A 27,502-nucleotide genomic window follows, 5' to 3' on the forward strand; every position below is an offset into this window, starting at 1 on the left:
TATTCACTGATTCCAATTGATGATAAATCAATAATAAAAACAAAAAGTTACAAAAATTGTGGTATGTTGTAGCATGGAGGTAACTTTTTACCTCCATGGTTGCGGTATAATAACTCATAAGGTCATTCAATTCAGACAAACAACTAAAGAAGAGACAGATTTGTATCACATGTACATTTACCATGACGATGGTAATGAACTATTTTTTTTAATGATTGCATTATAATAATTACATTTATAATTTTCTCAAAAAAATTAAATATTCTCATCTGCACAAAATTTTTTTGACTATTGCAATCATGAACAAAGCATTGAATATTCTCATCACAAACAATGTCAGCATTAAAACGATTGTCCTCGCTGTCCGACATTTCACTTAGGGTATCTCCCAGCTTAAAAATGTACTACCGGTATATAACATTTGAAGATGTTCAATTGTAATGTTAACTTTTCTTTCTGAAGGATCAGCATTTTCACATTAAGCTATAAAAAAAAAAATTCAAGTTCAAAAACAAATCATTGAATTTTTGCTGCAGACGTTCGGTTTGCACCTTTTACCCAATACACAAGATCTAGCAGTGATTGGAAAATCCTCCAATGTAAGATTGTTATCATTTATTTTACAAATAAAAGTTGATAATTGGGTCAACAATTGATAAAATTAGATTTCAAAATGAAATACAAACGTCCATTGAATCAGGTTGAATCAAGTAAAGAGATACTAATAAACTAGTCCCCAGAAAGCTCCATTAAGCTTTAAGTCAGATTGTATTACTTGTATAGTATGTGATGTATGCCGTGTTTGTGTATTCCAATCATACGGTAACTACAATCTGTAAATTATATTGGACAAGTACATGTAATATACATCCAACACCGAAAACAACAGAATTTGCCGTTCCGTAAAAAAACACTGGTATCAGCAAAATGTATCAGCATGAACGTTCGAATTTTTCCTAATATGGGGTAAACTACATCACCAACATTGACATGTTCCAGTATATTGACGTTTTGTTTGAACGTTTTCCTTTGTTTACATTGGATGCAAAGTGCTATAGTACGGCAAAAATGGAAACATGTCACTAAAGACAGTGCAGCACAAAAAAATTTTCATTAAATTAATATACAAGCAGAAAAAGTACCGGTACATTGTATCTATAATAATAAAAATCACAAGAATACTGCCAAGAGTGTGTTCGGTTATATGCCGCTTGATACGATTGCCGTAGTGTCTTCATGTATACTTTTTGGTATTCTCAAGATAATCTGGTATTATCAGTCGAGTGTAATTACCATAGCCCATTTTTACACCATTCACAAAAAGACGATACATTCTAGGAATGTTTTCATTAGGCAACACATCCCGGTACTTTCTGGAGGTGTATTTGTCTTATAACAGTAGTCCTTTCTAATAATATACAATTTTTTTCAAAGTACCAGGATGTGTGAATTTTTAGGTCATGCATAGTTCCCATTTTGGATCATACTGAGGGCGACTTCCTGTCATTTTGTAATTTTCAACGTTCGTCTCTCTCGAAATTAAAGCGGTTCGTTGTACTCTGTGATTTGTCTGCTCTTTACAAGGTTTTTATTCCGATTTTGAATACAAGAAGAAATTGAAAATACAGAATCAATTGTACATTCTCCCATAGATTGAAATGTTCTTTTGTGAATCAGAGACAACGGGTGACACAGTCGGGTGATTTTCTTCAAATTGTAGGCTTCTCTGACTGGCCTTTCTCACCCTGGAGGTTGATATTACCCTTATTCATTCGCAATCCAAAGCTATGACTAACCAATATTAAAACATCAAACTACATGACGTGAAAAGAGGACTTCCCTTCTCATTGTTATTTATTTGGGAAATCGCCATGATAATTAAAAGATTTTTTTTCTATATTTATTGTTTTTCAAAAAGACATAATTAATGCTATGGCCAAAATAATTTATTGTAATTATCTTATATACTAATATTCAATATTTTTTGATTTCCGACTCTGTGTTGAAAAGTCCGAAATATTTAAACAGCACTAAATTTTATTGATACATTTGTGTTATATCATTATTACACATAAAAACAAAATAATGCTTCGGGCGTTATCAAACAGAAGTGTGTTCAATCAGTGCATGCAATCGACCTTTGACCTGCATATCACACTGATGACCTGATAGTGACTTGTCATCTTCAGACAGCGATATGATGACTGACAGCAACATAATTGTACAAGCTTTCCTTTCAAGGAGTCAGCCTTTCAAGCGAATCTCATTTCGTATACAATGTACTTGTGCAATGTACCATAAAAACGACAGTGAATTTTTGATAAAATTTCTAAATTTAGTAATTCTAAAGTTTGTCTTTCAATTTAGATGGTAGCGATTTGTTTTATCTATCGTTATTACATGCGTAACTAAATATTTTTGATAAGTATTAATGGTGATACACTTGAATCTGAACCTCAAAGGATGCTGAAAATTATTCAAGGATTACTAATATAAAACAACAGTAAAGAGAACTCGTAATTTCACACTGAGATACTGTCAACCGGGAAACTGAGTCAACTGTGGGTTTAATTTTTTTTTTAATAACAGATTTAATACTGAACGGATATTTAGTATATTTTAATCTCAAGGTTTTGTACAGGAAATAATTATACATTCTACAATACACTAACCCAATTTTGATTTAATCAAGCAAATTTAGTTAACATAAAATTAAAATATCCAGTGAATAATTAAACACTTTTTACATTATGGTAATATGAGGGTTATAACAATAACCCCCCCCCCCTCTCTCTCTCTCTCTCTCTCTCTCCTAGGAGGACGTGTCAGTCAAAATATTGAGAGGACATGTAATGGTATTTTTATCCTGATTCCAAACAATAAATTGCTAAATTTGCAATTTAATAAGAGGATTTGTCAAGACAAAATTTTTCTTTCACAAAATTAGATCAGTTCATAGTATTTTTGAAAGACAAGATCATGTCAAACATTTATTTTGGATATTTAATAAATTTTTTTTCAACAATTTGATGATTTAATGGCGTTCCTGAGGAATTTTCAAAAACTGAAAACAAAAAGACCATTAAAAGGTTATTCATTGCAAATCTTCAAACCAGTTTAACATCCACCATTTTACACAGAATTTTGTGACAACTTAAATAATAACATATATAATGACCTCACAACAAAATAATTGAAAGCCTTTGCGAGACGCTGTGGACAGGAAGAAATTCTTTCTTATTGTCAATGGAAGTCCCAAAATTCTATTTATTTTACATTCAAATATGAGAAATGAAAAGTGCCCTTAATAATAACACTGTTTCCATGGAAACTCACCATCATGGTGAATTAGCAAACAGGAAACATTTCATACAAATATAATTCAAATTTATACATAAGTTGTACAACTACAATGCAGTGAACAAGTTAGGTACATGTACATGCAGCAAAAATGTAAATTTCTCATAGAAAATATTGTGCGAATTTTTAACAAAACTGTGAAATGTTGTTCTAGCATTAATTTCCCAGACTTATTTTAATACATGGGAGTCACAATGATTTCCCCAAATTTTTTTATTACCGGTACATGTACATGTACATACACACTCAAGTCATCAAAAATCTTTGTGGCATAAATTAAGAATCACAATTTTCACTGGATTCCATTTCACTTGATGTTTAAAACACAGTGAATAATCAGAGGGTCTATGGAATAATCAAGATCTAATACAGCAGCTAATTGTTTTTTGAACCACAATTTGAGTAATGCAACATGGCTGGTTCTTTTCCTGTTTCCTGTAATATGGATGAGCTTATTAGGTGTACCTACACAATACATGTACATGTATAAAGGCAATGAGGATTGGAAAACAAATTCTGAGATTTCTCAGAAGATGTCTTTAGCTAAAATTTTCAACACATTTTGCTAGAAATTTCAGAAAAACTGATTTTACAATAAGATCATCTTTAAAATAATACAATGTACAGTCATCACTCATTGCATGTTCCAAATTTGTGTAAACAAATTATTTCACATGTGTCACATATGTTGCATGGGACCCATATCAAACATGATGTCATGACTACATGTATAGTGCTTTAAAGGGTGGCATTGCCCATTATTAACTTGAAAGAGGAAGAAATGACAGAAAGAAAAGACTATTTACCAGTGTATAAATAAAAAAAAAACACAGATTTTATAAAGGAAAGGAAACACATATTTTACATGTACATGTACTATCTCTGTTCAACTCCTAAATTAATAAGGTTTTATTTGTTGATTGCTAAAAACTAGAATTGTTTCATAAGTATGTGATGACTCCACAGAGAATACATACACCAATCTCATAATTTGCAAACTATTCCATATGAATACCCTGAATACGAGATGAGTACTAATCAGACTGACAAACACTAATTGCAGTGATACATTCATATACAAGTACTGTACATACTGTATGTACAGATACAATGTACATGTACATTGTACTTTTCTAAATGAAACAGATTATCACTTGTAAACTGAAACGGTATCAACCACAGTGAAAAGAGAATTTTTGAAGAAAATTGCCTTCCTAATTACTCACACCAGATATTAAATCTCTTATTTAAAATTGATTGGTTTGAATTGTTGACAAATCAGGATGATTGGTTCATTCTGATGAGAAAAGAAGACAGGATAATCTTTCATTTATTTGTCACCTAGATCAAATTCTTTAACCTTTTAAATGGCAGAGTTTTTCCCGCCAAAATTTTGGAGCGAAATTTTTAGAATTTGTAGGCATTTTTCACTAATTATTTTGGGTAATTTTGGACCAAATGTAAAAATTTTCCAGTGTTAAGTGTTTTGATCAAAATTTTGAAAAGAATTTATGTAGATTTTGGAAAAACTTATATAAAATTATTTTGTGAATGTTGTCGAAAGACGACATTGACATTCAAAGCCAGAAGCGAACCTGAACCTTCCTGATGTAAGGCTACCATAGTAACTACTGTACACGTAACTACTGTTCCCGAATAATCTTATTTCTAATCAATCCCAGCATTCTTTTTTGGATTGAGTGTATCAGGCTACTGCATGGTCAAGCAATCAGAATTCAAAATGGCCTCCTAGAAACTACATCTATATCAATCATCAGAGACATCATTAAGAAGAAACAGAATCTTCCAAATTTAAACTCTGATTGCAAATATATCATCAATATTTTGAAAGGGTGCATTGTAATTTAACACCATGTTGGCGACTGACTGTTTGAATAGCTGTTAATAATGACTCTTGATAAACACTTGAAATACATAGCAGTCAAAGCGTGGAAATACTCATGTAATATTACCAACCACTCAACCATGTTTGTAGTTCTAAAAGCCTTTCAAGACAAGAAATTTCCCACCATAATACTCGGTCAAATTTTCATCAATTTATACTAATTTTGAGAAATTTGGATTCAAAACTCTATAAATAGACATTGTTTATAGTTTTTTTTGGTTGTTAATAGAGATAATTTTTTTTTATAGACATGGTAAGGAATCATAGTTATTTAAGTACATTATAATGACTTCATGTTTTTATTTGTTTAGCAGTAGACTGGAAGTTTGGCTGGAAAGTAGGTGGCTACACTAAGGAAGCCATTCATAGAGTACAAGCAATTAAATTACAAAATAAGTACTGTATTAGTACTGGTAGTGCAGGCTCTTACCGAAATGTTCAAGTAAATTATACAATAAATGAAATTTTTGGGTTCAACTCATTTCTATTTGAGATGCGCTTTTTATACAGCAAATACGGTGCATGACTTCCACCTTTCACCACCAGCTCGATTTTTTATTACAAATTCACAGAATTGGGACAAAAATAACCAATTTTTTGGAGTAAAAACTGAAAATTGGCTTAAATTTTGTTTGTTGGCTGCAAAATTTGGGTTCATTTCCAGAAATTTTGAAAAGTAAAAAATTGTGAAAAGATTAATCTGGGAGGTTCAGAGTTTGAAAATGAAATGTGAACATTAAGAAAAGTCACATGATAGTGTTGTAGCCAACAGGACCAGGGAAACAGCTCAATCTTTTGAATGCCAAAGTTAACTTTTTTCATAAGATAAACCTGCATATTATTATTTTTTTCTCTAAAACTTCTTATCAAGGCTTGTAAGCAATCAGATATTATGTTGATTTAGTCCAAAATTAACAAAGCTATTGTGGAAAATACAGAAAAATTAGTAAAATGATGAAATTTGTGCCAACATTTTTGGAGGAGAAATGTACATGTATAGAGTTTATAAGGTTCATATGTAAGGAAACCAATGTATTTTTAAAGATCTTTTACACATACATGTACAACTGAAGTAAAAGGCTCTTGAAAGTCTTAGAACATGTCATGTTTTAAAGCTCAATCGTTTTACGAAAATAGATTTATTCGTGATACGATGATTTGTTTTTTATTTGAAGGGTCGTGTGAACTTCAAGAACAAGGTTTATGTGAACATGTACATTGATGGTATTGGAAGTCTATATTGGTATTCAAGGCTTACCGGTACTTTTCAGTAAACAGTAAACTAAACCCAACTAGCATAGGCACTGGATGGTTTTAATTAAACTTCAAAAAATACACACCAATAGACCATCCATCGTGAGGTTATTCCTACTTTACTGATGGAATAAAAACACATACAACACTAACAGACCACAAATGTTTACTTTTACCATACTACTGTAAAATACATGTACTTTATTTTCACCTGAAATTAATTTTCGCTATTTTCGCTGAAGGAATGATTCGATGAAAATAAAATCCAGCGAATATACCTTTTTTCCTATATTTAACATTCAACTCATCAAAAAGCAGTAGAATTTAATGCAAAACACGCAAGAAGTCTTTTCAGTGAAAATTAATTCCAGCTAAAATAAAGTATTCTACAGTACATGTAGAACAGTGACTATCAATCACTGATGTTTGAAAGCACAGGATGTGATGATTTCACAATACTGTGAACATGTTATTATTTACCAGATTTGAAATCCATAAAATTAAATCATTGTGAACATGTGAGATTACAATAAAACTTATTACTTCACTGTAAAATGTATTAGTTTTATTTAAAACCCAGCGAATATGCTCAAAGTATCAAACTAGTGAAATTAATTAAATATAGATACCAATTTCACTCAATGATTTTACAGAACATTTAATTACACTACATGTTTATGGGTGGAAATTACAATATTTAAATATTTTGTATTCGCAAATATTTCAGTATTTTTTATTTGCACCTGCTGTTATAGTACAAAAATTCAGTTCATAGAGAAAGAAAAGGAAACTGCTCAGTTTTTGAATTTCATTCAAATTATTTCCTCTACAAGACTACATAAAAACATAAGATACATCTGAATTGTGATCCAAGTACATGTACATGCCGTATAAAGTATGATGATGGCAACAAACATGCCCAATTTATTTACAAGAATATTTATTTAATTTACATCTACTGGCATGAGAAAGGTAGACAGCGACTAAAGCGTGTACATTCGTGAAAATGATGTGTGAGTGCACATGTAACAATCACATGTCACTTCAGGCATGCATGTACATGTGGGACTGCATGACATTGATTGGTGTTTGTATAACCACACTTTGACCTCCTGACCTCTTTGTTCACTGGGGAAATTATCTGTGTATGATTGTATTGCACCCACGCCAGTGCAATATTCAAATATTGCACCCACATCAGTGTAATATCCAAATATTACACCCATGCCTGTGCAATATCCAAATACGAATTATGTTTCGTATGACACCCACATCAGTACAATATTCAGATAATGAATCGCACCAGAGCATTATCCAATTATTGCACCCACACCAGTGCAATATCCAAATAATGCATCCACACCAGTACAATATCCAGATAATGCAACACCAGTGCAATATCTAAATAATGCACTGCACTGATGTATTATCAAGATATTACACCCGCATCAGAGAAATATTAAAATATTGCACCTGTACCAAAATCTAGATATTGCCCCATGCAAGCCATCCGAATACAAAAATGTGACTCATCAATTTTAGATATTATCACTGTTTTCTGTCCTTTATAAATTTAACCAATTTTAAAGTACAAGGAGCAAAGGTTCCTGGTTGAATTTGAACTTGTAGCTCCAAGCTTAAAAGCCAACACATGTTTTTTGATTTACCAAGAAAGTTATGTTAGTGATCAGTTTCGAACCTTGTCACATCCAAAGCGTAGTCATAAATATTCATAAGTTGATTAAGCGATGTAATGCTGTCCACATGGAATATCTTGAATATGTAAATGTTATGTGAACAGTGAAAACATGTACACATGCATACTGTACCAACATAATCAGTTGAATGTGATATGAAATGATACTGTTGACATGTTATGAGTGGACACTGTACTCATGTTGTGTAATTATTCGGATATTAAAATACACTCGGACATTTGTACAATTACACTCCCACTCGTACATTACCATACACATAATTACCACCCACTGGGATTATTAGTATGTTGGTGTACATGTGACAAGTCTTGATGACAAAATGCGACAGATATAATACTGTGGAGTGTTAAATTTTCACTGCAAGCAATTATTTTCAAAATTCAAGCATATACCTTAAAAATGTGATTTACAAGGATGGAATTTTAATTTTTAGCTAATATTTTTAATTCCCTACTTGACTAATAATTACTCATACATGTATCAGGAGTAATAGAGCAATTAGCAAGCAGGGGTTGTTCCAGAGGGAGTAATACAATTCAGTGGCACCACCAAGTGAGAGAGATTGGGTTCTCTCTACCAGGGTTTGGAGTTTTTGATAATTTTAAGTTAAAATGCAGCATTCTATGGCTTCCTTGGGGGCCAAAATTGCCATCAGACAGGTCACAGTTGAAGACTGTGGCCACATGTGATTCCTGGTCAATCAGAATGTTATGGTTTCCAGAGGATCTGCTCCCCAGGGTAAGGGGGCGCATGACCATGGCATGAGGGCGGTGCGCCTCTGTTCCCCTCGTTTGAAAAAATCCCTGTGTATGTATAATACATTTTAAAACTGATACATGTAGTAATGAACATGGCAAAAACTAATCAATGTAAATAAAGACCTAAAATTTACACTTGTCGTCTTTTTCTGACTGATACGCCAACCAGTCAAGTAAAGCAAACTGGGATGTACATTGAATGGAAAGAATGAGTCTCAGACATAAACAAGGACTGCAATCATTATGTTTCAATGAAAAGTTGTACTAATGAAATAGCTAATGACCTAATCAATGACAAATGACCTAATATTACAATCAATGACAAATGAACATATTACTATTATCAATGATACATGTAAATGAACTGTTTTAATGATTAAACCAATGGCACAATCCTTGACAAATTGTGTAATCAATGACAAATGATGTAGTATTACAATCAATGACAAATGAACCTATTGCTGTTATCATTGATACATATAAATAAATAGTTTTAATGATTAAACCATTGTTGTAATAAATGACTAATGAACCAATCATGCAATCAATGACAAATGAACATACTGCTGTTATTGATAATACATGTACCGTACATTGTAAATGAATTGTTTTAATGATGATTGAATCAATGATAATTCCAACGATAAATGAACCAATGATGCAATCCACAACAAATCTTGCAACCCATGAATAATGAACTAATACTAATGTTACAATCAATGGTAATAGAAGTAAATATCTTAATGATCACACCAGACTTCATTTTCACACATCTATCTCCAATTTCAATTGCTAGTCAGAGGACAATTAAGAGGTACATGTACATGTAGTTTCAAAAGCTGAGTATTTAAAATATATCCCCAGCATATGTCACATCAATCACCCTCTCGAATAATTTTACACTGATCAATGAAATGTAATTTATAATGTTTGGCAGCCATTTTGCTTTGGCTACATGTACATACTTCCTATGTGCTGAAGAAGCGGGAGCTGACCAGTTAATAATGTTAACAAATAAATACAAGATTATTAGTCAATATTAACAGTATTCAAGACTGGGTATACATGGTTAATAAAGTTTGTGTATAAATAAAAGTTATAAACAACTGCTAATGTATTTAAATGTATAATAAGGTTGAATCAGTTATTTTAAATCAGCATAATAATTTAGTTAACTTTATTAGGTAACCAGGACCTGCAATTACAGTTTGGATACTGACAGTCCTAATGAGCATGCTCTTAACACCACAATATGATGTAGAGTGGGAGTAATATTTCCATGGAAGCGATGTGGTAACCATGGCAACAGAGTGAGGTGAAATTAAATCTATTCCTCTCAGCAGAAGGTGCATTGACGTTGCAGAGTACGGGGAAAAGGAAATGTTAACTGTAGCATACACACACTGACATATCTATCGTGTTAAACCGAGACAACATTATCTATATGTACGATCACTAATGAGTTATACAATTAGTTCAAATCACTACATAGGAATTAATGAATAAATTATTATAATGATGTCTGTCTGTCCGTCCGTCTGTCTGTCTGTCTGTCAGAAATTGACATTTCTACATGTGCCACGGGACACAACATTGTATTCTTTTCAAATATAAAATGTAAACTACTGTAGAATACTTTATTTTCGCTTGGAATTTATTTTCGCTATTTTCGCTGAATGGATGATTCCGTGAAAATAAAATCCAGCGAATATACTTTTTTTCCTATATTTCACATTAAATTCATCAAAAATCAGTGAAAATAAGTTCCATACAAAACGCCCAAAAAGCCTTTTCAGCGAAAATTAATTCCAGCGAAAATAAAGTATTCCACAGTATACAGTGTAACCTGTCCAATTCAAACATACATGTAGAAAGGACTGACAAAATCATTGTTTGGTTTATTCATTCAAACATTCTCCAGTCCCTTAACTATGAACTGTTTGGTGATTGGACAAATGACAGGGGAAAAAATGGAGTATTTGGTTAAGACAAATTTCTAGAAATATATAAACACTGTACATGAATACACCTGTAATTCATAGATGAAGGCAATTTGGCATACATACATGTACATTTATACAGCCTATAGACAGATGGCCAGCAGACGATAATGGACAGACAGACAAATAATCAGAAATATGAAATAGTGTTGGTCAGCTATTTCCAAAAACAGCAGAATATTGCATCATATAATAGAAATAAATTTTATATTGACCAAGATTACTATGGTTACAAGAACAATGCTCTCTAGAAACAAATTGACGTGAATGAAACTGATTTTCAAAAAAACCTTGACGACTGACTGTCCATTCCCCAGGAGAGATTGATATTCATGAAATCTTAAATATTATAATTAAATTTACAGAACATGGATAGATATTTCTGAGAAAGAATTAGCATGTCACTGCATTTTGAAAAGCTAGTTTTTTGAGCCATCTGGTTCTGAAGCTTTTTTTTCCTAAATTAATCAGATGTCTAATCAGGCTTGATCTAAATTGAAATTCGGCAGAAAGTCACATCCAGATCTACTAGAACTTGAAGGACAGAAAAACCTTTTGAATAAGTCAGTGTGTTATCCCGTTATAGAGTAACAGCGCCCTCTATAAATGTGTGACTGCCCCCATGTGGTCAAATAGGAATATTTTTTCTGAAATGACATCTGGGCTTTTGCTGCATTGTACAGATAAAATAGACTTAGCCTTGATGGCTAATAGCACACCGTATTTCAAATACTAACTTATTTAGCCACTCTACAAACAGAATAAAGACTTTATTGTGAAAAAAAACTTTATTCAGATTCAGTATAAAAATATATATTGCTATAAATATATACAGTACTTTAAATTAAGCAGTATGTTTTTCTGATCATCAATATGTTTTACTGTTTGTGGTTGATGACATGCTTTTAAATGATGATCATTTTTTCAGATAAACTCATGGTTTGAAATTAGTCTTAGCATTTGGTGTCAAAAGTAATATAAATTGATGCAACTATTAAATCAACATACATAATTCACCATTGATGAGAATTAGTGGTTTTCACTGCAGTAGAGATGTGATTAAACCCACAAGTTTTGATCATAGAGCTCCAAAGGGATGAAGTCATCATATACATGTATGTACATGTATCTACCCAGCACATCAAACAAAATATAAGTGTACCAGATTTCATACATACACTTACATGTATCAACAAATTTTGAGGTAGTAAAAATAATATTTTGTTTAATGTGCTGGTTACATGTACATACATGTGGTATATGACGACTTCATCCCTTTATTTTTTCAAGTGGATGATTTATAGCATACTGATGGAATTTTTTTTGTATGAATTAAAAGAATACATGTACATTACATGTATGATCAATTAAAATAGTGCTTTGCTTTTTTTCAATGATTGTAGTTAATTCAGGATTCTTGGTCACTGAAACAAAATATTGCAGGGAAGCAGACAATATTCAACTCATTTGAGTGACTTTGCAATGTTGCAAATTAATTAAAATAATAATTTTAGAATAATGGAAAAGTAGTATTTTTCTGAAAATTAAATTATAGTAATTTTTTATTTTTTTGATAAAAAAAATAACTGAAAACAAGTCATAATGTGATGTGATCCAGCCTCAGCAGGTTCAGTAATAAGTTCATGCATACAGTACTTTGACCGGTGGAGCTTTGTAGACAGGAAGAATTAAGTCTGATAAAAATACTGATGTGACATTCAATTTAATATGCTAGACATTCATACATATGTATAACAAGGTTATCTTTTTTTCTAAAAAATTGTGATACAAGTTCATTGTGAGAACATGTTAGATATAATCTTACTTTAATAGATAATTATCTTTTGAATGAGGCATGGTGAACGAATTAATAAGGGATTCAAATTAATTGACTTTTTACAGTACATCTAAACTCACACTTACAAATGCACTTTCTTATCTTTGCCCGCTAGCTGACAAATATGGGAAGAACAGAATGAGTTTATTTTAATAATAAATTACATTTTTTTTGTGTCTGTTTTCAACTGTGACTCACTAGGCAATTAGGTGATATTGCCATAAGGAATAATAATCAATTATGCAAATTATGCAAAGAATGAATAAATAATGATAAATGCATAGATGGTGAATAAATTAACTGAATGGTATGAAAAGTATATAAAATTTACGAGACTGAGAGAAAACAAAGATTATGCATGTATGTACATGTATGTATCTTTGTACAATGTATGCGGTATACTATCAGCAGAGGCCAAGTAGGAACACAAGATTTCACACTACATATATCCAAGGTTATTTTTTTTTTAGTAACTGTGATATATCCAAGTATATGCAGTATACAACTGTACATGTACAATGTAAAATGCTTAATTTTTATTTCTAGGAATTTTCGCAAGTTGATGATTTTGAAGCAATCATGAAGGAAAAATTCTCTCAAAGAATGATAAACCACGGATTAAGCATAAATAGTCGCATCATAAAAAATCTCTGTGCATCACAGATGCATGATACAGGTAATTGCTTAGAAGGTATTCTCTCAAAGTTTAGGAGTCGTCTGGAAGACTGCTATGTTCAGAGGCATGGTAATTTTGACCAGGTTAAAAACTTAGTTTTAGTCATGTATTTTGTCAGCTTTGTGTTTGGAAGTACCATAGTCCACCATGTCACATATAATATTTGGCACACATAATCCTCACCTACCAGTAATACCTTTTCCAGCAAATACACAAATCCAAAATATCTTGAACTGCTTTTATCAAACACTTAGGGCAACTTTTGACACCATTCACGATTTCAAAACCCACATAATTTTTTTCATACATTTTCATATTATTCCAACATTTTGATCAAGACAATAACAAATACATATATGTCGATAAGGTCAAAAGTTATAGAAGAATACATAAAAAAAAAAAATCAGAAAATTTTGCACCAAAAGTTTGTTTAAAAAAAAAATAGGTTAAGGATATTACTGATAGTCTAAAAGTTGACCTAGATTCAATTGAAGACATTTATTTGCTGAAAGCAGTGACTATTAAACAAATGAAAAATACCAACATATTCAAATTATATTGTAACCACCTCTTTTCAGTATTTTGGAACACCAGGAAATTCACTTATATTGTATTTTTGTGATCAAATTTATTGGTTTTTTCAAACAAATTCAGCTCAACTCTAGGTCCTAAGATAATTGAGATTCAACTGCAGATACAATATATAGCAAAACACAGCTACACAAATAAGAAATGGCCATTAAAAGACTTTAAAGCATCCGGTGACAATGATAAGTAGTATAGTATGTACTGTATATCAATCAACTTCCTATAAGTTCCAAGTGTGAAATTATCATCGCTACCCGCACATCAGTATCAGACTCAAGTGAATTACCATATAGAGATGATAAATACACATCAAATCTGATAGCGTCACCCAATATGCGCAACACACACATGATCAAAATTAGTACAGTATTGAAAGGTGTAATAGGAAGGAATGTCCCACATAGTTTGGTGTTTAACACATGCGGTTTAATATTTAACCACTTTAGATCACGTTCTCACTTGCAGTGGATTACTAGGAACTGATAACCTCATTATACACCAACTCTCCTTCTTTATCTTAGGGGGGATCTTAAATTATCGCAAAACTTGTTGGAGAACAAGAATTGTTGACTACTGTTGTACTTTTGCTGAAAAATTTTAAATAAATGTATACAAATCAAGGAAACGTATAGAGTACAACCATGGGTAGACTAAAACCATGCAAAACAGATGTAATATGTAAAGATTTTTGTTTGGATATTCTTTTTACAAATCCTACGAAAGATCTCGAGTGTCATCACTGTTACTGTATTATCTACTTTCTTAAAATCTAAACAAATCTTTCAGACAATCAATAATTCAGTTTTGAACTGTACATGAACTTCAACTTTCCCCATGCAGTATACAATATTCAAACTGAATACTCAGCACCATATTAACTCCAATAGTGCATCTCTGATAAAAGATCACATAAAACGATATCATATTTGCTCTATTAGTATTAACATATATGCTTATGTAAATGATCATATTTTAATGATCCAGTATAATATACATGCGACCGCTTGTTTCCATGCACTTCTACATGTAATAGAGATGCGCTACTAATAGAACAAATCAATATGTCTGTCTATATTTGGTACATGTATAAGCAATTAATGTCCAACTATTATTGAAATACTTTAAATTATCCAGAACAGTAAAATTTTGAGCTCATGCTCATGTTCAAGTACATATACCAACTGACAGTAATACTGTACAACACATTGATTTACTGTAGCTACCGGTACATGCCATTTTAGCGAATTTGACTCATAAATTAACTGAAGCTTAATTTTAATAGCCACAGTACATTTGTAAAATGCCAACAATTACTACATGTGAATTTTTTATTTTGAATTAATAAAATCATGAATTATTGGTAGCTACATGTAAATTAGCTAAAATAACATGCTAGCTAAAAAGACATGCTCGATAGTAGTAGGATCTACGAGCTAACGACAACTGCAAGTGACATGCATTTAAAAGTACCCTTTCTTCAATATTGCACATATACTTCTTATTTTGGGCGAGTCCAAACGTCAGAGAAAAAAAACAACAACATATTTTGTGAGTTTCTGTAATACTTTAGAGATGACCCCTTAAAAGTGCTTTATACAAACGTGATGGGAACAGTCTAGCCTAAAACTTCCATGACCCTAAAATCAGACTGTCTGTGCTGTAGCTTACAAATTTGTTAAAACTCTGACAACTTGAAATATGGTAATGTTATATGTAATGAGAACCACGCTTGAACTAGTGGGAACGACTAGATGCTTGCCCGATAGCAGTTAATCTGATTGAAATATAATAATAGCAGGCGTGTAATCGGTATACATGGCCACTTGAAAACAAGTAAACATACACGGCAGTCCATGGTTAGGGTTAGGGTGAGGTGTAGTGGTCTATGACTTATGTGTACATAGCGACTTGCAAACACGTACACGACCCGTGTAATACTATCCACAGCTTTGTTATCGACAATATCACAGTGGCAATAATAATAAAATCGTTAACATGAACATTACTATTGGTAGTAATACTGTAGTTTTCCTAGACCAACATGCAATGTACACCTTTATCCGCTTACATAAAAGTATTAAAGCCCCCTTTTCAAAATTTCAGAACATTCTGGCCGCATCTCCAATAGAAGAACTAAAAATCGCACGTGTAGATTAAAATTTGACTTATTTTGTCTGTAGAAACACCTCTGTAACAATCGTTACAAATTGTCATAGCAATGTATAACAGATAAGGTTATGCTGTAGCCACGGTGATTACTACTACAGTTGTTAGTAACATATTCATAAACTTTTTGAACCAATTGGCAAACAGGAAGGGAATTTCAAATTCATCTGAAATCTAGTACTTAATATAGACTCATTATTAATAAACAATTGTATTTAGGTCAGACTTTTATTATCCCTTGTTTCGCCAACCCGCCAAATGAATAGGAGCCGAAAATGAAATAAAAATTTATTGCAATGTAATTTCTCGCGCCCGCCAAATTGTAAGTGCAATAAATTACTAAAAAAATTATTTTTATCTTCATTTTTTTTTCGACACGCTGCATAACAAATCAAAGTTGTATTTTCGTGGAAGTATCATGATCAAAGTATCGAAAGTCTTGTGCAGATGAGAAACAAGACTATACATGGAATATAATTTTATTTCATTTATTCTCTCTGATCAATTATCTCACTTACAATACTTTGAGAATCACACAAATCTAATGGGAAAAAAAAAATTAATTTTATTTTTTTTCCGCCCTTCCCAAAAAATGTGCCTTATAAAAACTTGAGAAACAAGGAATAAAAAAAGTCTGGCCTTACGTGATACTTTAGGGTTGTTGACACTGTATTATTGTGATGAACAGAAGAATACCAAAAGTCCAGAGATTGTCAAATTTACATCAAGTGTAATTCATCATCCCTATTCACCCTCCCAAAACTACAACCAATTTTGTGTTTCTGGAAGGATGATTACTGTAAATGCATTAATTATTAACTGGGATTTAATTTCACGATTTTCACTGATAAGTAAAATCCGCTAAAATAAATCTACGTGAACATGTAAAATAACAATAAAACTCACCGTTTACTTAACAAATTTGTGAATATACTTGAAACATCAAAATAGTGAAATTTTGTCAGTAAATATAAATGGTTTTACAGTATACATGTACCAGAACAAGAAAACATTTTCAAATATATTAGGACTTTAATTTACAAGGGACATAAACATGAGGTGTACAAAGTTATTGAACCAGACAGGAGAGACCGTTATTTTCCCAAACAAAACACTACTAGTACAAACACACAGAACATTAAGTAGACATTGAATTCACTCACAATACCTGGTGAGTAAGTGGCGTACAGTTTTTCAAAGGTTGAAAGGAACAAACATGTGTAAATGCTGAAAGGAGGTATGTACAAGCAAAGAGTTGATGAAAGTTACAATTTACATATTCAGTAATTGAGAAGAAATTGTTCACACAGGTGGTTCATTAGAATATTTGCATATAATGAATGGTACACCTGGCATTTTACACAAAACCTGGTGTTCAACTTTGGGTTCACTTCGAAACACCAATCATTTTTGAACATTTTTCCACATATTTCTATGATTTATCTGTTAATTTTGGACCAAATGATCATGATTTCCCATTGCTTGTAGGTCAAGTTTTGGAAAAAAATACAAGAACAATTATACAAGTTTTTATTTCTATGCAATATGACAATAACTGAATTGAAAAGATTAACTTTCAAACTCACTTGTCTGAAATGTACATTGCCTTGGTCTGTTATGGCAAGTGAGTTACTATTTAGTTGTCTGAATGGAAATTTTACTTTTCCTGGGCTGTATAAGAAGGTATGTAAATGTGTCGAAATGGACATAGTGCGAGTGGTTCGTGCTAGTAGCACTAATCCGAAAAAGTACTAGATCTAGTGCTAAAATGGCACTAGATTTAGTGCTAAAACGGCACTAGATCTAGTGCTAAAATGTACATAGTGCGAGTGGCATTGATATCGCGTTGTCAACGACGTCAAGACATCCCGTAATTCTCCGAAAATAAATTAATATTTACGTAAAATTGTTTTATCTTTCATTCATTGGAAATGTGCTACAGTGGGAAAATTGAGAATGTCATTGTCCACGTTTGTCGTAATAGACCGTTGGAACAACGCGATCGGCCGGGAAACTATCTGAAACTGCAGGTCGAACTTCAAAATTTTTACAAATTGTGAATAGATATACTGTATGAAATGGTATTGTGTGGAAGTTTGTGTTTTCAACTTTGGCGAATGGAAACTTTATGTAAATGGTGGAATTCAGCGTTGATTTTTTTTAAATCGCTGATGTGCCGTTTTATTTCTGGTCGGCGCCACACTTAATGAAAATAGATCTTCGAAAATGAAATTATGATGCCATATGTGAACTAAATAAAAAATTGGTATACTCCTAGTCTAAGTCCCGGGTCCCTGTAAAGCTCGGTGGATTTTGTGTGTACTGCGACCTGTGAATATGCATATACATATTCACGCAATCCTGTTGTTACATTGTATCATGGAGGAACTAACGGAATATGATGTAACCTTGCCGATTTTTTAACGTGACCATAATATATATGTCTAGACACTTTCTCTGCAATAATATTTTTTAGGAGCCCTCAGGATTTTTTGTTGTAGACTCTCGAAATCTTGTTCTTGTTACAGTTGCTAATAATTAAAACATGTGAAGTAACAAGTTCTTCTGTTGAATTTCCGGTTGTAAAATACGTATTTTAACCCTTCATAGCTAAACAAACCCAATGTATGGTCGCGTTAAAAAAATGGGACCAAGAAATCGTCCAGGACGATTTTTCGGCAGTTTTTAAATTTATTTTTTAAAACATTTTGTCGTAATTTATCGGACATTTCAATCGTTCCTGACGCCTAAATCAGTCTATTTAAGTTTTTATTCAAGAGCGTGTTTATTGTGACTAGCGTAAGCTCCGTTTGGACAAAGAGATGTTATCACTGTAAACAATGTTAAATTATTATTCTTATGCTAAGTTCATTTTTGAAAACAACTATTTTTTTATTTAAAAAAAAATCACGCCATTTTCCCATCAAAATCCAAGCCAAAAGAGCGTTCTACGACATCAGCAAATCTCTTCCGCGTTGCGTTCAATAACATTAACATATTTAAATGAGCTGTGGTGATTTGAACGCGTTGGCATCATCCAGCATTTTGATTGGTTAATTAGCGATTTGACCTATTAGCTCAACTCATGCAAGAGAAACATGGCGGATACCCTACCGCATCGAGCGTTTATATGCGATCGGAATCATTTGCTTACGATGAAACTAAGTTGATTTTTATTTGAATCAACGAATTTATTTTTTGTGCATTATTATAATCACTACTGAGTAATATTCAACGTTTGTGAAACGTAGCATGTCCGGATTGAGCATCTTTGATCGCTTGCTGCTACGCAATGCAGTTGTGTTTGTTTTTATTAGAAACGTTGTTTAAAATATACTTTTGTTACCAATAAAATAAAAACAATTGTATTTGACAAATGACACTGGGCGACACTGTAATGACATTCCAGGTGGTCTACTTTTTAATTCAGCAAGAATTATTAATTATTGTTAATTCTGCAATAGTTTCTTTCGTCTTGGGTGGCCCAACTGACGGCGTAGAAAGTCTGTGTAGTTGGATACAATGAAAATTTCCCCCCAAAATATTTGATAATTATTTTTTGAAATTTTGAACCCCATCACCCGTGAAATCCCAAGGGCGATTTTTCGGATGGCCGAATTTACGGCAGAATCCGGTATTATATAAAGAAAGTATTATTATGGACATCTCGCGCATATTGCCGATGTTTCATACTGTTTGTAGTTTGCATATGAAAGTGGTTGTTGATGCCCCTCCTATTATTTGACGTTGTTGACAAAGCGATAACAATGCCACTCGCACTGTGCACATTTTAGCACTAGATCTAGTGCTATTTTAGCATTAGATCTAGTGCCATTTTAGCACTAGATCTAGTGCCATTTTAGCACTAGATCTAGTACTTTTTCGGATTAATGCTACTAGCACTAGCCACTCGCACTACGCCCATTTCGACACATTTACATACACGGTATAAGACTACCCTACATGTAACTAGCGATGTTTGTTTAAAATTAGAAAATGAACCCATATTTTAATCTGCCACTATACCATTAATATTAGAACCATTTAAACGACCAAAAAAAGAAGAAGAATAAAAGGCGCTTCACCAAACATCTCAAGACAAGAAACAAATCAATTTTTTCACCAAACAAACACTTATATTTAAGCGTATTTGATTGTTTTATTCTTGTACACAAAAACACCCTAGGCAGCAATTTTTTATTTCATAAATATCGAGTGACCAACAACAGCTGCATCGGAATTATAGCGAAAACAAATGTAATATTGATCCAATAGATCTTGTGATACCAAATATGAGTAAACACATGTCAAGTCACGTAATATGACAAATTTATGATAATATCATACAAATACTGTGAAACCTGTGTATAGCGACCACCCAAGGAACTTTATTAAAATGGTCTTTATAGACAGGTGGTCATTTTATGGAGATTTGATTATATTTTTTTTAGGATCGCCAACTCCATACATTTGACAATACTCACTTATGAGATGTTTATATAGCAACAAAAACATGTTTATTTGAGTTGATCAAAATCAAAAGTTTGAATTCAGAAAATTTTAATTTTTTAAATAAATACCATGCTAATTATTATTATGGTGGCAAAAATATTGTCGAAAGGGTGGTCACATAAAACAGGTGGTCTTCAGGCACTGACTGCTTATACGTTATGTCTTGAGACTACCTAAAAGTGGTCGCTATAGACAGGTGGTCTTCAGGCACTGACTGCTTATACGTTATGTCTTGAGACTACCTAAAAGTGGTCGCTATAGACAGGTGGTCTTCAGGCACTGACTGCTTATACGTTATGTCTTGAGACTACCTAAAAGTGGTCGCTATAGACAGGTGGTCTTCAGACAATGACTGTTCATATGTAATGCCTTGGGACTACCTAAAAGTGGTCACTCTAGACAGCGGCCTTTATACAAAAGTGGTCACAAACACATGTTTAATTTTGGCTGTTTTCCTGCTGTATTTGATCTATTAGATGCACATTTCTAATAAAAACACAAAAACTAAAAATTGCATTAATTTTATGCTAGAATATTCCCTAATTTAAACATAGACTCCAGTGTTCGAACCAGAAAAGTATTGTCAAATTTGCATAATGTAATGTGTTAATCACCTCATTATATTCATTGTTATTCTAAATTGTCTCCATTGTTTATGCCTTCTCTGTAATGCCCTGGTGAGAACCTTGGACTCCCCTTTCATTATTTACATTTAGCATATACAACTGTACACTAATAGAGTAAACATGAACATCCTAATATTTAATTTTTATGTTTTCTTAAGTTACCAAATGGATTTAAAAATTTAACTGAGAAATATGAAAGCAGGAGGGTTGATACCCGCATATGTGCAGGAATTGAGTCCCAAGCGACGATAACAACACACGCTAAAAACGCAAAGGCTCATGGGAGGACGCTTGTTTGTAAACAATGACACACTATGGCCATCTGACGCATGCGCAGGTGATGACAACCCTGCTTTAATATATTATATGTTGCTAGGGTCTTAGATTGGCAGTGATGCTATACGGCAAAGTTGTTAATTTGTCTCTCCAATCAAGACTCATAATTAAAAGCGTTAAAACATAAACCAAACTCACGCTTAACCTTGCGCTGTGATGTAGGTACATGTGCTTCTGATAAAACTAATACTGTAGAGAAAACCTCTATGGATAGTCGCATATACAAAACTACATTAATAAATTACGTAGAAACGTATTTGAAAGACAACACGCTGAGCCATCATGAGATCCATCATAGGGACCTTCACTATCACAATCCATCTAAAATCGTACATGCAAATAAATTCTTGACATTTTGACAGTCAGTTCCTATATTTAACCATCTACTTATGGTATAGGTCAAAGAGTAAGAGACGTGTATAGCGTTAATTGTGGTAATGGACTATGATTGTGGAGCTGTGATTTAAGACTTCTGCAGGGGCATGAAAGAGCGGCAATCTGGGTCAAACGTGGCACAGGTACATATCGATTTTTCTCATTGATCATATCGATCATGGAATGGTCATGTTCTAGTTGTTTAAACAACTAAATTGTCTATAATTTTTTTACTTTTATATATTATATATATATTTAATCCAGTAAAAAATAGATAAATAAATTGTAAATTATTTGTTCTAACAACTCCATGGGTTGGGTCATTAAGGTCGTGTTTGTTCATAAAATAAACAAGACCAGATTTGAACCACATGCGTACACAGTGCTATGCGTAGTATGGGACCCATACCGAACACACATTAAACTAATACCCTTTATATACATTTATAAATTTGACTAAGTAATGTACAGCACAATACAAAATACAAAATCAACTTCCCAATCACTTAAAACCTAAACTGATACATTACTGAATTATCTTAACAATCTCTCCATGCAATCTAAATCAACAATTCAGTTGTCGTGCATGAACTTGAACTTCCCCCATGCAGGCTACTGTATACAATATGCAAATTAAACGCTCAGCACCATATTAACTCCATTAGAAGTGCATTTTTGAAGAGCACTGACTGTATTTGCTCTATTAGTAGCGCATATACTAGTTACCGTAATGAGAGTTGAGTCTCTGAGCAAAAATAATATGTCATATTTTAATGGCCCATTAAATAACAAGATGCAACTGTAGATTTTCATGCGCTTCTATTAGAAATATGCCTCTATAGAGCAAATCTGATAATTGCATTTATTTTATACAATGTATACTGTAAAACCATTTATATTTACTGAAATTTAAATTCAAGTTTTGAGCATAATGACTGTGTTTTAATTTCACGAATTTGTCAAGGAAACAATGAGTTTTATTGTTATTTTACATATTCATGTAGATTTTATTCAGTGGATTTTATTTAGCGCCGAAAATATTTAAATAAAACCCCAGTGAATAATTAATGCATTTACAGTATTATATCATTAAAACTTAAATATGAAAACACCTCTGTCATTCATGTACCGGTAAGTGCATATAATATTAATAAAGCAAGTACATGTATGGCATCAGTAGGATTCTGTATGGGCATTGCATATTCAATTAATATGCAAAAATTACTGACTTAATCCCCAACACTGTGTACACAGATATGTGTGTGTATATCATATATGAAAATTCTTTAATGTCGATTGGAATTTATTTTTCATGAGATGATTCAGTGAAAAAAAAACCACAGCAAATATACCTTGTGGTAAATAAGCGAAAATGAACTTCAAACAAAACACTCAAAACATCTTTCCAGCAAAAATTAATTCCAGCTAAAATAAAGTATTTTATAGTACATTGTATATGGTATTGAGTAATTTAACATATTCTATGAACACAATCAATAGCAAATGATACTGCCCACAAAATGCAGCAAGCTTTTTAAAATTTGAATAAATTTCATTTTATCTAAGATTCATATCCTAATATCCCAATTTGAAAGGATTGATTTTCTTTGAATTTTGGACTAACCTTATTAATCTGCTATTATAGCATATATAATATATATATGTCCTTGGGGTTCTCACCTGTAAATTGTTAAGGTGCGGCACCCTAGACATCTAGACATATTTTGTAGGTTGGGCAAGTGTTTTTCAGTTCTGTGAATACTGTACGAGATAATTAATGGCATCCCATAAAAACTGATACAACTCCTCAGAGATTGCGTTAACCCCATATTTTGCTTCCCGGACTCCAATTATTGAAGAGGGACCCAGTTTTTCAGGCATGCTGGGGTCCAATCTCTAATAAAGTTATCCAGGGTCAAATTTCAATTTCTTAAAATTTTGTAAGTGGGACTCGTCTTGTCGAGACACTAGTGCAAACTCTGACTCCTAACCTCTCATGAAAGCTGTTTTTGATCAATACCCCCCCTCCCCCCGGTACATAATTTAAATTTGAATCTATCATAAAAAAAAAAAAAAAAATTAAGTTTTTTATGTGATATCCGATTATATTTTGCAAAAATTACATCCCACTCTCTCACCTCACCCCATATGTACAAATGGTCTATCCCTTACATTAATAATCAGTGTTAAATCAAAAATCAGTCTTATACTAAACTAAAATACAACAGTTATAAGTAACGAAATCCATCATTTTTCCACCAAGATTTTAGTGGAACATTTCATACAAATTTTCTATAATTTCTTTTTCAATTTTGGACAAAATGAACATAATTTCGCATATAGGCCTTGATTGAAATAGAAATCTGGGAAAAAAAATATGTAGGTTTATTTTGTGAAATGGAACAAAAGATGACTTTGGCATTCAAAGGATTCATTTCCTGATAGTTGAGTTAGCAATACAACCCACTGTGAATAAATGGAAGAGTTTACTCTCCCTGAATCAGAACCAAATCAAATGCTTTTAATTCCTGCCACTGGGGTACATGTTCATTGTCTTTAATGACATCAGACAAAATGATAATGCATTTGAATCATATGCATATGTACATGCATTGTATATCAGGTTTTAATCACATTCATAGAAGTAATAGTACATCATAGTTTACAAAGACATTTCTATGATCGAAATAAGTAATATTTTAGTAATTCAGTGTACATGTACAACAAATGCATTTTTTTGTTTATCGGTATATTATGTGCTTCTAGTGGAGATGCACTACTAATAGAAGAAATATGGTATATAATATTGGTCTATATATTGTACTGCATTTCAATCACCCATTTAGTGCATTCAACATGAAGGCAATTAAGAGCCAAGATACTTGAATTTCAAATATGTAATTGATCAAAGAAGTGTTCTATAAATGAAATAAGAAACGCTGCAGATGGGATCGAACAACTGAAATATAAAATGACATCGGTGAAAGGTCACCACAGTGCATGAAACCTGCTTCCACGCCACATACATGTGTAAACCAATGTTCCTAAGCACAACCTTGTTCGTAATAAACATTTGTAGACACACCCACACAAACTAAATTGTGTCACCTTCCATGTAAAATGAGTGACGTTCAAACGACAGGTATCATGTGACATATAAAGAGAATTTGTATATTTTTTGGTAAAGTCTTTAGCTTTAATATAGCACATTTAGCAACCACCAAGGGAAACAGATTTAAATCCAAGCGAACAAATACACATTTTTTGCAGAATTGAATGCGTAGGAATGTCCCCCTCTTAGGAAAGGTGGGCTGAGCATAGGATATGCTATGAATAAACATTCACACGAGTTGTAATATATCTATAATATTATTTTAAGAAAGAAATAACTATGGTCTTAATCAGTTTCAGTTCAAGGTGATTGAATAGGAGGAATTCTACGAATGAATAAAGTGAAAATATGATATACAATGTTAAAGGTTTATTTATAGAAACAACAATCAACAAATGGTTAAGTTATTTCCCAAAATAAAAAAAATTAAACTATTTCACAGGCTCAAGAGTAATTGCAATTGCTCCTATTGATATACGGATAAAAAAAATACCTTTATTTAAAATCTAATTAATAATACAGTTTTTGTCATTAGTTTAGATGAACAAATTAAAAAACAAAATTTAATTAGATATGCTGGAAGTGAAAATACAATTTTGTTATGACAGTTTATTAATTATTTCACAGAGGATTTACCGCCAAGTTTTGACATATTACATGAACACCTTGCGGCTCACTGGGGGCAAATATGTGAATTCCCGTCACACTTCATAACAATAAAATAACTGTAACATGGTACAATTGGATTATTGATCAGTTTGACAGGCGCTCTGTGATTGAATAATATCATTGTCCAGTGTCTGAGACAGGCAGTCACATGGAACGGAATAAAACGTGTGCGTATGTTGCGGGAATAAGAATACGGTGAATTTCCACGCAGAATCGCGGATGTCTGCGTTGCTGATCACAGTCAATCCATTCACAGCTGCGGCGCGTAGAGGACGTTACGTCTTGAGTGGGCAGAGTGCATGAAATAAACACAATCGCGGACTCAATCAAAACAAACAACTGTCTTGGACGTGCGTATGTCCGGCTTCGTCGATTGGCCACTTTGGTCTTGTAAGATGGGTTACATTCACGGGGAACCTGGTTCCAATTTATGGAAATTAAAAATGAAATGGTTACATACCTTCGATACAGACTACATGCTCCCGTAGCTGATTCTGTAAGACGGGATCTTCAGTTTGTTCAAGCAAATCGTAGATAGCGTAAATGTGGGGATGGACGCTCTCAAATCGTTGGATTTCTTCCCTGATCGCCAACGAGTTCGTAAACTCCGGATTATAAGAATTCATCGTGCACGAGGCTGCGATATCCGCGGCCACACTAGGCCATATTTTGGCGAAAAAAAGATGACAGCACACCACAAGGATAAGACAAATCCGTCGGAAAGAGGTACACAGGAAATTCGAACTCACAGCTGTATGGGCATGCGCAGTGCAACGGAGACGCTGAATACCCCAGAATGCACTGCTGTAAACTCAGTGAGAGCAAATTACTCCCCGTAACGTGAATGACCGAGACGCTAATGATTCACTTTATAAATCACCATAGCAATATTGTGCAATAATTATCAGTATTCGAAATGGAGGCACGCGTCCAGACACAACAGATAAATATTCAATAAAACGTGGAAAAATCATGTTATTGCCCGTGTTTTCGCCGAAAAAGTAGAATGTTGTCGTAAGGTGGCGCACGTACACCCCGGACTCACTTACATCTGGGACATACACTAGTCTGGTTCCCTGCCCAAGTTTTCACCGCTGAGGGCTCAAAGAAAAACAAGGTCAGGTACGGGCCGACATCTTGGTCAGATTTCTGGCCAAAATGGATGACAGTCACATGATGGTCACATGGTTACTTCGCAACAAACAAAATGGCTGCCTCCACTGTGACATGTACGCCGGTCAAGATAAGTAATTCATCTCAAGCGTGTTTTGTTTGTAGTACAGTGGGGACACGAACAAAAAAAATCCACGAAGGTACCGGGAAACATAACTTGAAGTTGTTGTTGTCGAAATATGGCGAAGTAGAGGTGATTGAGGGTTTGATTTGTAGGAATTGTGAACGCCATTTGTTGACACTAGATCGTCAGGTGAATGAATTTCGAGAGAAATGCCAAACTTCGAGCAGACTAAATTCGAATGTGAAGCGATGTGCGAGATCTCCATTGGTTGCTGAAGGAAAAAGCTTTAAGAAACACTCCAATTTGTCTAGTTGTAAGATCACCGAAATCACTGACAGTGTTGAAATAAGATGTGCAGAAGAATGTCCAACT

General features: G+C 33.0%; 1 protein-coding gene across 5 annotated transcripts in view; it reads right to left on the reverse strand.

Annotated features, from left to right (window-relative positions):
* Positions 1-26,676, reverse strand: part of LOC100369235 (arf-GAP with GTPase, ANK repeat and PH domain-containing protein 1-like) — a 92,419-nt gene extending 65,743 nt beyond the window's left edge. For all 5 annotated transcript variants that reach the window (XM_085495006.1, XM_085495002.1, XM_085495005.1 and 2 more), the window contains exon 1: positions 26,354-26,676. In XM_085495006.1, coding sequence (XP_085351132.1) covers positions 26,354-26,519 — 166 coding nt within the window. In that variant the 5' untranslated portion in view covers positions 26,520-26,676. The remainder of the gene's footprint in view (positions 1-26,353) is intronic.
* Between the last annotated feature and the right edge of the window lie 826 nt (positions 26,677-27,502).

This window comes from Saccoglossus kowalevskii, chromosome 21, assembly GCF_978046115.1.
Source record: "Saccoglossus kowalevskii chromosome 21, keSacKowa6.1, whole genome shotgun sequence".
NCBI lineage: Eukaryota > Metazoa > Hemichordata > Enteropneusta > Harrimaniidae > Saccoglossus > Saccoglossus kowalevskii.